Source organism: Manis pentadactyla, chromosome 10, assembly GCF_030020395.1.
Source record: "Manis pentadactyla isolate mManPen7 chromosome 10, mManPen7.hap1, whole genome shotgun sequence".
Taxonomy (NCBI): domain Eukaryota; kingdom Metazoa; phylum Chordata; class Mammalia; order Pholidota; family Manidae; genus Manis; species Manis pentadactyla.
In genome coordinates this window covers 9,244,904-9,257,660 of record NC_080028.1, presented here as the reverse complement: position 1 = coordinate 9,257,660, position 12,757 = coordinate 9,244,904, and the positions used below count along the sequence as shown (strand labels likewise).

The window sequence follows — 12,757 nt, the reverse complement described above, 5'->3', positions numbered from 1 at the left end:
CCATCCCTGTTCCTGGGGGCAGGATCTGGGGAGCGGGCAGTGGCAGGTGCCTGCCCAGAGATGCTCTCCAGGTTCCAGGAAGTGGCAAGGACCTGTTTCCCGTGGAGGGGGATCTGATCTCAGCTTTGCTCACTTACAGGGTGTGAGGCGGAGGGAGTGTGGGAGGTGGGGAGCGTGGGCCCGGCCAGCGTGCTGGCCGGCCACAGCTGGGGGGCAGGGAGCCCTCTCCACACGTGTAGCAGGAGAGGCAGGCCTGATGCTTTTGAAAGACCAGTCACAGCCAGAAGAAATGAGACAGACACACACCCATCCCCGCCGCTAGACCTTAGCTTCGGAATGTGACAATTTATTTGGGGGGTGAAAGCAGCTTTTCACCCCCCCTTCCTGGCATTGATACAATATTGAAGAGCAGCAGAACAAAACGAACAAGACAAGAGTAACCGGCACAAACCCCCCCTCCCCCAGCCCAGAAACAACCAAACCCAGAACAGAACCAAACCCACACCCAAAGAAGCCATCTTCTCCACCTGCAACCTCTGCGAGAGCAGCTAGGGGACTGGGAGACCCGCCCCACGCAGGGGCGGCGCCTCCGCTTCCGGTGTCCTGCCAACCCTACCAGTCTCCTGTCTTTAAGCACTGGAGGCAAAAAGTTTAGCCAGCTGGGAGCTGGATGGTTGAACCACCGACAAAGGCAACAGACACTTCATTTTTAAAATGAGAAAGAGAAAAAGGAGACAGTGTCCCTCCCCAAATATAGAGCTATATACGTATATTTTATATATATAGAATTCATTCGTGCACAATTCATTAAATGAACTTCTCAAAAATTAAAAAAAAAATTATAAGATACATTTCTTTAGGCCTTTGTGTTTTTAAATTAAAACCAACAGAAAGACATCTCCATCTCCACTCCACCCTACAGCAGGAGTAAGCCCAGACCTCGTTCCTTGTACCGTGGCCTCTTGAAGGGGGTCCCTTATTAGACCACTGGTCCCCCCTTTGCCTAGCCAAAGGGCGCCCACTCACTGTTGGGAGTGGGGCGCTCACTCCTTCAAGGCAGGGCAGGACCCCACAGGCCTGGAAGATGGGGTCCTCAGTCCCCACCCAGCCTGTCCCCCTATTGATGGGCTCAGGCTGGAGAGACCCTCTCCTGGAGTTTTAGCCCCTATTTGTAGGCTTTCTGGATCTGAGAGGAGATGGAGATGAAGAAAAAAACAAAACCTTTAAAACACTTTCCTTTCTTCTTTTTAAAAGTGATTCCTTAAACCATACAAGCCCCCAAGAAGATGCCTTGGGCTAGTGCACGGGAGCCCGAAATTGGGACTGACCGGGCAGGGCTCCACTGTCCGGCGTGGGCCAGGGCCAAGTGCAAAAAACCCCCCAAAACAAAGAAAAAACAAGAAAACTCGAAGAAGTGGGGAAGGTGGAGAGTCTACACGGGTCCCCAGAGGCTGAAAAGGCAGCTGGCAGCCCAGCTCCCGAGCTAAGTTTCCTCCTCTGGGCTGACCCCTCGCTCAGGGCCGCCTGGCTTGGGCGTGGCCCACAGGCTTTCCGTGGTGCCAGGGCCTGGGTCCCACCTTTGAAAGGGGCTTTTCCCAAAATGCCAGCAAGGCTGGGCGCTTCACCCCAGCGGGGCAGCTTTGCCCCTTGGAGCCCATCTCCTTGTCTGCTGAATGGGGTGATCCCTCCTACTCTGCCCCACCTCACACTGAGGTGGGGGACTAGGTCACCTCCTTCCAGAACAGAGCAAGGATGGAGCTCATTTTGACCCTTGCCCCTTTGCAAGGCGTGAACGAAAGGGGGCTGTGGGAGACTGGAGGCCCCAGTGCCTGCAGCCCCAACCAGACACCCCTCAGCAGCTGCCTGGACACCGGCAGTGCTTTACGAAGGGGCCTTGCCGCCCAATGCACCCATTTCACAGAAAGGCAAAATGAGGGTCAGGAAGGGGAACGAGGCAGGGATAGGTCCCAACTTCCCATCTCAAACCAGACACCAGATCTCACTGCTTCCTATGACACATGGGTGGGGAAGGGGTGGCACTGAAGGGGAGATCACTGGTGCCCTAACCATTATTAGACATGGAGATCAAGGCTTTGCAGAGTATTACACATATAAAGATAAAGCAAACCAGACTGCACTTCTGCGTGGTGATTAGGCAAATGGAGAAGCAGCAGGGGGAAGGGCCCGTGAGAGGCTGCCTGTGGAAGTGAGTTGTGTGGGGGCTCGTGGGCCCCTGCTCAGAGCCACCCTGGGAGAGAGGCAAAGGGGGGTTCTGCCTGCTCTTGACCCTGAGCCCACTCAGGCTCCGGCACCACATGGCTCTGCACGCGCCGAGGTGGGGCTGCATGGCCGAGAGCCGGGGGCAGCAGCCCGCCCACGGCAGAGGCAGGCAGGCATTTCCTCCTCCCCATGGTGGCACCCCACCACCCCTTAGGGGTGCCACCTAAGACTCTCTCAGAGCCCACAGCTCCTGTCTTCCTGAGGCCTGCATGCCCTCCCTGTCTAGCCAAGGAAGCTCAGGGGTATCATGGTCTCTGGGGGAATGGGGATGGAGAGGCCCCCATGGGGTGGCGGTGACAGGAACCAAATGGTCCAACAAGCTGGCAAAAGAACAGAAGAGAGCAACAAAACCACCTGTACCTACTTGCCAGCCTTCTGGACAAAGTTACCAACGATGGGTCTCAGCAATGACCCCCACCTCCCCACGCCCTGGCTCCGTTTGCCTGGCTCCTGCAGCTTCTGGCTAGTTCCTTTGGGAAAAGCTGTCATCTTCCCCTTTGAGCAAGGACAGGTGTGGAGTCTGGGCCCAGGACAGGAGGGAGGGCAGTCGGCGTGACCCCGGGCACCCGCCAGCCGGGCTGAGGCCTCCATCTCCTGTCCTAACATTGCCACCTCACCTGTGCAATCACTGCGTTACTAGTTTTTCTTTAAATATCTCTTTCTCCCCCCCCCCACCCCATAGGAATCCCACAGTATTTTTTTCTATTTCTTTTTTCTTTTTTTTCCTTTTTTTTTTTTTTTTTTGCAAAACTAATTCTTTCAGTTTCCTGTCATAAAATCACCTCTGAAAACACAGCTTCTTTACAAAAAAAGTCACGAATGACACAGACTCTCAGGAAAACACATTTCTATGGTCTCTGGAAACACCTGTAACTGGCACCCAGGTGGTCACTCACCTGGGGTGTGGGGTCAGGGGGGAAATCGCCTCTAAGGAGAGGAGAAATACCAGCCCTTATTTGGGGGGAAGCCAATTGGCACTTGGACGGCCACAGAGCCAACACAAAGGGCAGGGTGGGGAGGGGTCCAGGAGTGCCAGCCCCCAAGCCCTGCGAGGGCCCTCGTTCTACATCCTGGAGCAGGGAGGGAGGGGCAGGGGCCGCGCCACACCCCTGGACAGGGAGGCTCGGAAGCAAGAGTCCTCCCATACTTAAGACAAAGACACCTATTACCTAATAGGATTCCCTTTCTGCCGCCTCCTACCTTTCATCATCCTACTTCTGCACTGAGACACCTACCACTGCACACACCTGGAAAAAGCAACCTCGAGCCACAAAGACATGCCATTCACGCCAAAGTAGGCCCGACAGAGTCCAGGGCTGGCCAGTGGGGCTGCCTCCCCCATGCACCAGGCCCCTGGTCCTGCCACCCTCACTCTCCTGAAGAACACAGGCCCCTCTTCGGTGCCCTGCTTTGGCCTGCCTACCTGCCCAGTGCCTGGCCTAAAACTGGGGCTTTGGTCTCTGCCACTGGCGTGGATACCTTGGCTCCCTTGGCAACAGAGAGAGAGAGAAGCTGCCCAGGGTGCCACAAGCCTCCTGCTGCGCCAAGCGGGCTGGGCTGTGAGGAAGCCTCTGCAGTCAGCAGGAGGGAGGGGGTGGGAGAACCCTCGGGAAGGCTTCCAGGCTGCCTCCTTGCCTCCAGACTCCCGGGAGGAAGGGGATGCTCGGGCCAGGGATCTCCCCTCTCTACCTCAGTCCCCGCCGCACCATGTCCTGCAGTGAAGACCTGACTAGTCGGGCTGACCGCCCACAGGAGAAGGGCATGGGGTGTGCGGTGCATGCCCCCTGCACCCCCGGAACAGGAGGGTTGGCCTGTGGCCTCCACAGTGCACTCCTCAGACTTAGGTCTCAGGCGCAGCTGATGGCAGGGGAAGGTCCATGCCTTCCACCATGCTACCCCCCGGAAGCGCACACATGGATACATGTACAAACTGCCCAAGGGGCCGCAGCTGCACATGCACAACCCCAAGTTTCCACAGCAGGCGCTTGTAGCACCTTTGGTCCAAACAGGAAGGGCCTCTAGATGCTGGGAGGCTGTGGCAGGGTGAGTAGCTCCTGCCACTCCACCCACCTTCAAGACAGGGATTGGGAAAGAGATGGGATGGTGCCTAAGGGACCTGCTTGGGTCTCTTCTGAAAGTGGCAGGGAGACCCATGCCTCTAGCCCCGCTCCCGCCTACCTCGTTGCTGTGGAGGGAGGGGCCGAGGGCGGCCTCAACCTCTGTCCAGGCCTTGCCCTCCTGCCCTCCTGCCCAGCCATCTGGAGGAAGGGAAGGGGCAGTGCCCCCACTGGGAGGGGTCTCCTAAGGGGCCCCACAGCTGCCGGGGTAGCACCGAGAAGTCAGACGCTGTGCGTGAGAGCTGGAAGCAAGCTGGAGAAAGACCGTGTGGGATGTGGAGGGGGCAGCTGAACCCCAGGTTCTGGGGCTCCCCGGGAGCCTCCCAGCAGTCCCTACTGTGCATAGGCAGGGAGGAAGCTGGGACACAGGGAGTGTTTCCCAGGGCGCTTGCCCTACCCCCTGCCAACCCATTCCAGGCCTGCCCCTCCCACTGGGCTTCAGGGGCCTCCGGCTGCCCAGCCCCATCCCGGGGTCGACACCAAGCCACTTGAAACAAGCAAAGCACAGGCAGAGGTGTCTGAGGGTGGGGGTGGGGGTGCGAGCAAGAGTATGACTTTGGGCAGGAGGGCCCCCCCAAAGCCCCCCTCCTTGGTGGAGCCCCCTCACTTGCTCACCCCACTGCTGCCACCAGCCCCCGCAGCGCCTGCTACCCCAGCAGCCACCTTCTCGAAATCCTCAGGGTTGCAGAATTCCTTGATAGTGACTGTCAGGAGGTTGCTGGTGACATCGGTGACCACCACATTGGAGCAGGGTGACATCTCAGGGCGCCAGTCCCCAGCCTCAGGCTCGGAGGCGGCACTGGCAGGCTCAGGGGCCGTGGGAAGTGCCTGGCTGGTGGCAGCAGTGACCTCGGGGGGTGCCTGCTTGCTTGTAGCGGCCGCCTCGGGAGGGATGGACAGGTCGAGCACCTCAGGCTCCCGCCAGTCGGGGGCAGGTGGGCTCATGGTCTCGGGGAGCAGCTTGGGGGGCACATCGTCGGGGTCAGAGGAGGACTGTGGTGCTGGTGAGGGGCAGCCGGAGGAGCTGGAGCTGCGGGCGTCATAGGGGGCAGCGGGGGCGGCCAGGAGCAGCCCTGGGCCCGGGGAGGCAGCGACATCAGCCTTGCTGGCTGCTGGGGATGGCAGAGGGCTGGGCGGGGGCTTATTGTACAGCGCGAAGGTCCCGAACTTCATGTGGCGGATCTGGGTGCGCAGGATGCTCTCGCTGAACTTCTTGCTCTTGCCGATGACGCGGTTCCTCGAGGGGACTTTGGGGCGGGCGAGGCTCCCGGCCCCCTGCCCAGCACCCCCTCCGCCCGTACCCTTGTCGATCACCTTCAGGTTCAGGATGATACGGTTCCGCTTGGGCTCCCGAGGCTTTACCTTACGATTGATGATGCGCACTGTCTCAGAGAAAGGCGAGATGGGTGGGCGTAGGCCAGGGCTGCCACCCTGGGGGTCCGGACGGGGCAGGGGGCGGCGGGACATGCGGTGGCAGCGGCGGATGTCCTTCTTGAGCCGGTGCACTGCTGCGCTGGAGTGGAGCTTGGGCGAGGCGGCACTGGCGCTCGGCTTGACGGAGAAATGCACGTCGCTGATGCGGAGGGCCTCCGCCTGGGCCCGTGCCTGCAGCGCAGAGGAAGGGCTGGACTGGGGCACAGCTTCCCACCCGCCTGCTCTGAACTGCCAGCTGCCCACGAGGTCAGCCTCACTAAACCATCATGAGAGTAGGTAACAGAACCAGGGGTGCCTGTGACCCCATCTTAGAGATAAGAGGAAACTGATTCACACAAGTGAAGCCAAGTACATGAGGTTGGAGGGCATGTCAGGCCCTGGCCCAGGCTCAACTCATTACCTTTGGAAGCTTGGCTGTGGACCCCCAGGATGGATAGGTCGGTGGCTGCCCTTGCTGACAGAGTGTCCACAATAGGGACACTGCCCAGAAGAGAACAGCCCTTTGTTCAGAAGCCCCTGACAAAACCCTGCTCTGGCACTCCTCTGCGGACCAATTCCTGGTGACAGAAAGGAGAGGGAAGCCCCTCCGGGCTCCCTCCAGCCCCGGCCCTCCTGACCCACTTGCAGGGTCCCAAATGCACTGTGCTCTCTCCTTCTGCCTCCTCCACCTTCGACTTGCCTTCCTGCCTGCTCACTGCCCCTGTGACAGACCCTCGGCCCCTCCTTTGTACTCCCGGCCCCCTGTACTTCCCCTCTTGGGTCCGATATCTGTCTGCCTAGGGCCTGGCTCAGGGCCTGGGTCTGAGTGAGTTGGTGCCAAAGGATTCCAAAACCAGCACTTAAAGTCTGGGTTAGAATCCACCCCCGTTAGACACAGGTCTGGTGGGAACAGACTAAGCAGGATTGGTCACTCCAAATCCTCTGCGCCAGTATGGCCTAGGGGCAGGATGGCTGAGCAAAGGTCTGTGGGCAGTCAGAGGTAACTGTCCCAGGCTCCTGGCCCAGCTGCACTCCCAGGTGTGAACCCTATGCAGCCCCGGGGCTCTGTAGCAGCTCCCCTGCTACCTCATGGGAGATACGGGTTGTAGCAGGGCCCTCAGAGACCCTGCATTCAGGGTAAGAGACTCTCACAGCCATACAAGCCATGCTTCGTGGCCAGTCCTTCCTTCACTAAGAGAGTACTGATGAGTCACATGCCAGCTACTGGGGCTGTAAGTACGAACACAGTGTCTACCCCCAGGGGGGCTATGCTCATGGGAAGCCACGTAACAGGCAATTAGGATGAAGGATGATTCAATGCAGAAAAGGAAGCTCGGGCCTGGAGAAGCACAGCCCCAGTCCTGGAGGATGAACCCTAAGTAGGAGAGAACCCTGCTCTTTCCTGAGCTTGACGGGGCCCCAGGTGGCTGCAGAGACCCAGGTGGCCTGCAGAAGGACTACGACAAACAGAGGAGGCGGAGAGCCCAGGGGTGAGAGGATGCAGATGGGCCAAGGGACTGAAAGCAACGGCTGGACGGAGGGCAGAGGTGGGTGATCTGTGTTCTGCAGACAACCCAGCTCCTAGGGGACAGCCGGTTAGGCGGTGACGGCCTTGGTCCAGGTGGAGGACTGGTGGCTGAGAGGAAGTATTCCCATATTTAGTCTATAAGCTCCCTGAGAGTGGATCTGTGGTTTGGGGCCTCTCAACCTCCTACCCCAAAGTGCTGGATGCTTAACCACTACCTGGGATGTAACCTATCTGTCCCTCAGACAAGACTACATTGTATCTGGCCACAACCCCCAGAAGAGGTGTTTGCTGACTTATTTACTGAGTTAGGGTATCTTCGTTTAGAATGTGGGAGAAGCACAAGTAAGGCCACATGGCCCTCCTGGCCACACCGGAAGGCTCCTGGAGTTGCTTGGTCAACAATCTCTTCGGCCACCAGGTGGCAGCACACAAGGCCAGCCTGCCCGGGGTTCCAGGGCTGCCCCTCTGGCTTCCCCGCCAGCGGAGTCAGGGACTGGTTCCCTCACACCTCCTCCCAAAGGCTGGGGAAAGCCTTTTGCAGGTTTACCCCTGTAGCAGCTTAGGAAACTTCACCCTTTCTGATCCCCGCAGGGGGTGAGCATTTACTCCGTGTACTTACTGCCCGAGCTCCGGGACCCCTGGAATTTTAGTTCTGCCAGAGTCCAGCAATGGACAATCCCTAGGGAATGTCAAAGTGTGAGCAAGTCTCAGATCCAGGACGAAACCCCAGCGTGGTGGGCCTCCTGCGACCACCAGGTAAGAGTGTTATTTGCTTAGCACAGTGCCTGGCACCAAGCAAATACTCAAGGTACTAGATTCCTAAATCTTTTTAAAAAAGGGACTGGTTTACCCTTCCTTCTTTTCCCTTCCCAGGTTGAGAATTAAAAATGAACAATTAACGACAGCCAACACGTTTACTGCACTCTGACTGGCTGACAGGCATGGCTCTGAAGGGTTGGCACGTATGACAGACACTATGGAAGGGGAAAGACCTGGACTCTACCACTCACTCTCTGTGACCACTGCAAGTTCTTTAACCTCTCCAGCCTCAGTTTTCCCATGTGTACAATGGAGATAATGCAATCTACCTCACAGGTGCTTATTCCCTTCTGAGTTGTTCCTAAATCCTGAGTGTAATTTCTTTGCCACACATACTGCCTCTCAGAGCAATGGGTTCAGACCAAGCTGATCTCTATAACCCCTTGCAAATACCTTTATCACCCTCCTGCTGCCTGTTTTTAGGGCCCACATCAAGGTTCTGTCATCTGCCTCTCCATCCTCTGCCCTACCAACTCTGCAGCCTTCATAGTTTTGTTTATGTGTGCACCTTGCCGCCTTAATCTGACGTGCACTGTCTGAGGGACCAGCGTGAAGAAAGAGATAGGATGAAGCCAGGAAGCTGGGCGGTGAAACCTCAGGTAAATCATTTCCCCTCTCTGGGCCTTGATTTTCTCATCTGTGAAATAGGGATAATACTCCCCACTTCATAGAGTTGTTGAGAGGATTAAGAAGATAATCCACGTAGGGGCTCGGCACTGTTAGGCCCATAGCCAGCTCAGGCACTAGAGCTTTGTGGCGGCGGGGGTGGGGGTGGGGGGCATTTTTGAGAATCAACGTTCACGGTCATTACTTGCTTCACCGCTAGAGGGTGTAGCAGCTGCACTGAGGGGCAGTCCACAGCCCGCCCACCCCGCAGCGGCTCCGCCCCATCCCAGTTAAGTAGCTTGGAGGGTTAACGTCAGTCCATGATTCCCCTAAATGTGCATATGGGTCAGGAGTCACATAAATATGCAATTCTGGAAACCAACATTTCTTTTACTTCTGCTTTATGTCCAAAACAAACCTTTATACATACGCAGTCCTTTTTGGGGGGTGGGGGCATGTGGAGAGGCCCATCCTACCTTCCTTGAGCTTTGAGCCTTTTGGACAAACTGGAGATTCTGAGGTTCTGCATTCTGCATAGTCTCTTCTCTGCAGAGCTCTCCCTGCCTTTCCTATGCCAACTGCCACAAAATCACAGGCTGTTGGGTGGGAAGGAGCCCTGTGACAACTTTAGGACTAATGAGGAGACTGTGGTTGCCCAGGGAGGCCTGCCTGCAGCCTTGCCTGCCCCTTGGGTCATCTCACCTTTCCTTTCCCAGACCGTTCTTTCTCACTGAAAACAAAATAAAACCCCCAAAACTCTAAGATGGCTTCCCCTGGAGCTAGGTTTCCCTTCCTTGCCAAGGCTCATATGCTATGCTTTCATTTCCCCACTCCCCATCCTCATTAGAACCTCCAGAAACAGCCAGGGGTGGGGGGAAACTGAGGCTCAGAGCTCTGTAGCAGCAGCCCAGACCAGGTGATAAACTCAAAGCAAGGTGATTGAAGGTCCGATTCAAGTTGGATGCCCCAGTGAGGCGGGAGGCTCGTGGAGCAAATCCTAAGATAGAGGGATGCTGGAGGCAGGTCAAGTGCCTCCCGGGTCCCTGCCATGAGGAAGACCACAATTCACTCTCCCCGTCCGGTTTTCAAATTCCAGGTACAGCTCTACCCGCTCAAGGCTCGGGGAGGTGGGGGCTCTCATCTGCAGACGGTCTCCCTGCCATGCCCTCAGGTGGGCAGCCCCCACCTACCTCACCCCCCTCCTGGAGCCCTGCTGGCCTCCCCAGACCCTGGTTTTGTCTGCGAGGTTTACCCTCCTCCCTCCCCACTCCCACCCCCTCCAACTCCCAGCCCCTCCAGCCGGAGCTGGGGCTGGAAGTGGAGCTAGAGTTGGAGCGGCCTGCTGCCAGGGGCTCGCAAGCACCCCCTGCCCGGCTCGGGCCCCTCTGGAAAGGTCCGCCTGCGGCGGATCTGTCCCTCCCTCGCAGGCCCCGCGCTGAGCCAGGGCTAGGGGCCCGAGAGAGGGCTGCTGGGGCTTGGCCAGGTTACCTTCAGGAGGAAAGTTTTGGGTTTGGGTCCCCTCTTCTTGGGCCCATACAGCTCGCGCTCCCTCTCCCTGCGGCCGAGAAACGCCGAAGGTTAGGAAGAGCCCCTTCCCGGGCCCCACTCCGCGCTCTGCTCCCCAGCTCTCCCGCTTCCCCGCGCGGCGCCCCAGCCCAGCCTCGGCCCGCCGCCCCTGCCAGCTTCCCAAACTCACTTCTGCTCGAAGGCAGCAATGAGCCGCGAGTCCAGGATGTTCTCCTCGGGCTCCCAAGTGCTGTACCTGCCGAGTCACACATGCACAAAATAAAAATGAAAACCTGAGAGGCAGAGGCACACGCGAGCGAGCAAACGTGTGCACCCCCCACGGGAAAAAAAAGGCCCGGGTGTCCGCTGCCCCCCCTCCCCCTTGCCTCCGGACCCCGCGACACTTACTTGATAGCCCACCCCTTCCATTTCACCAGGTACTCGATGCGCCCCTGAAAAACAGAGAAGAGAAAAAGGGGGGAGTGGGGGCGGGGAGGATGCGGGGACGCCAGGAGGAGGAGGCGCGGGGGCGGACTGGGAGCCGGGGTTAGCGGGACCTCTTCGTCCCGACGGCCCGTCGACCCGGCACCGGCTGCTGGGTGAGGCGTCCCGTCCCGGGAGGCGGCTTACCTTTCGGATCCGCCGTTTGATGATGGATTCGGCCGCGAAGACCCGCTCGCCCACTGCAGACAGCTCCATCTTGCTCAGCAGCACCCACAGCCCATAATACTCCCTGCTCCCGCGGCCGGTGCTGCACCGCTCGCGCACGCGCCGCAGCGCACAGGCCCCGACGGGCGGGCGCGCGGCGGGGCGCGCGCTCGCGTTCCAGCTGCGAGCGTCACGTGACCCTCCAGGCAGTCGCGCCGTTACCAGGACTTCCTCCTCCCCAGGGGCGGTTGCTAGGGAAGGTGAGGGCCAGCGGGGCGGGGCCGCGCGGAACTCTTAAAGGGACCGTGACAGGCGGTGGTACTTGGACCGCGGCGTGGGGTGGATGCTTAGTTCGTGCGAAGCCGGGTTGGGCGCAGTGCAGTCTTACAAACACTTTATCACTCCTCTCTCCATCTTTCTGGCCCCCTATGGCTAGCAACTTCTGCTTTTATCCCCTGGGCCACGTCTCGCCTGGCCAGCAGGGAAAGGGCGATAGAGTCTCTGCAGCCGTGCGCATCCTCTCAGCAGAAGTTTGCAAACGGTTAAATATGATACAGCAGAAATGCATTTGCAGTTGCCTTGCCAGGCCCTGCGGGAATTTCTTTAAAACACCAACGACTCCCCCCCCACTCTTTATTTATGTATTCGTGGGAGTGTGGTTTTGTAACCAGTTCCGATGAATTAAAACAAAAACGCCACCGCAGGGAAGTTGGGGGTGCGGTGAATGGGGCCAAGGAGGGCCGGGGTGATCCTGTGCATCCGTTCTTAGGCCCGGGTAGGGGCGGCACCTGCCTTCACCCAGGGGGCCGGGTTTAGACTGCGGCCGGAACGGTTTGGCGGTGAGGGGAGGGAGAGAGGCCGTAGTGTGAGAATGGCACCCCGCACCCCAGATTGGGCACGAAGAGGGTCATCCTTGGGTCATTTGGCAAAAATCGCTTTCGCGGTCACGTCTGTATGTTTTCTGATTCCCAGGCCCCTGTCCACTTCACTCTCCTGCTGCCTGCGGTTCCTCTGACGGTTCCGCCATTGCTTACGCGGAGACCAGATCCCGGTTTCCTATTTGGGCAGGGATTGGTAGACATGGGCTGTCCCAGAACAGACACTAAGTAGCCATGACACACAAAAGACTCCGTTTCTTTTATTTTGAATTATTTAAACTTTATTTTTTATTGCACCAACCGTCTTGTACGTCTGTCCACAATCTCCATCAAGCTATTGTCAACATCCTCACGAAATATGTTCTCTGCCTATATAAACACACACACACACACACACATATATGGTATATATGTTTAATCTCTTTACAAAATGGAATCATGATTCACACTGTTTGGAATCACCCTTCTCAATGAAAAATGTGGAGCTCTTTGGTACCCTTAAATACAGATTTTACCATCACTTTAGCAGCTGTGGTGGGGCTGAGATGGAGGTGGAGAGGATTGGGGATGTGGTAAGGCTCAGGGTTATCCCTCGCTCCTGTCACTTGTTTATTGGAAAAGAGTATTTTTACATTTCTGTGCCGTAACACCAACTCTTGAGATTTCAAATCAACCAAATCAAAATTTCCACTTCTCACCCCTGCATCTTTACAGATAGGTCCAGTTGGGAGAAACCCCTGTAGCCCCTTAAAACCAACCTGCTCTTGAGAGTTAATTCTACTGGCCAGCCCAAAGTGGGCTTTGGTATAAGAATAGAGCTACCCTCCTGGTGGTGGCTGGGGATGGACAGATGAGCTGTGTGGATCTGAGTGTGTGTGTGTTTTCAGGCCAAGGGAGAGACAGGCAGCTGGATGAAGTAGGTGAGCAATCTGTCAGTACGTTCAGCAGCTTTTTTGAGTCTT

At 57.5% G+C, this 12,757-nt stretch overlaps 1 protein-coding gene across 1 annotated transcript; it reads right to left on the bottom strand.

Moving 5' to 3' along the window:
- Nucleotides 1–325: 325 nt before the first annotated feature.
- Nucleotides 326–11,085, bottom strand: CBX6 (chromobox 6). Its single transcript, XM_036891500.2, has 5 exons — nt 10,900–11,085; nt 10,678–10,721; nt 10,460–10,525; nt 10,252–10,318; nt 326–6,002 (listed from the first exon to the last, which is right to left on the bottom strand). Exons 1-5 carry the CDS (start codon nt 10,966–10,968, stop codon nt 5,001–5,003), a joined length of 1,248 nt encoding a protein of 415 aa, XP_036747395.2. The 5' UTR covers nt 10,969–11,085; the 3' UTR covers nt 326–5,000.
- Nucleotides 11,086–12,757: the final 1,672 nt, after the last annotated feature.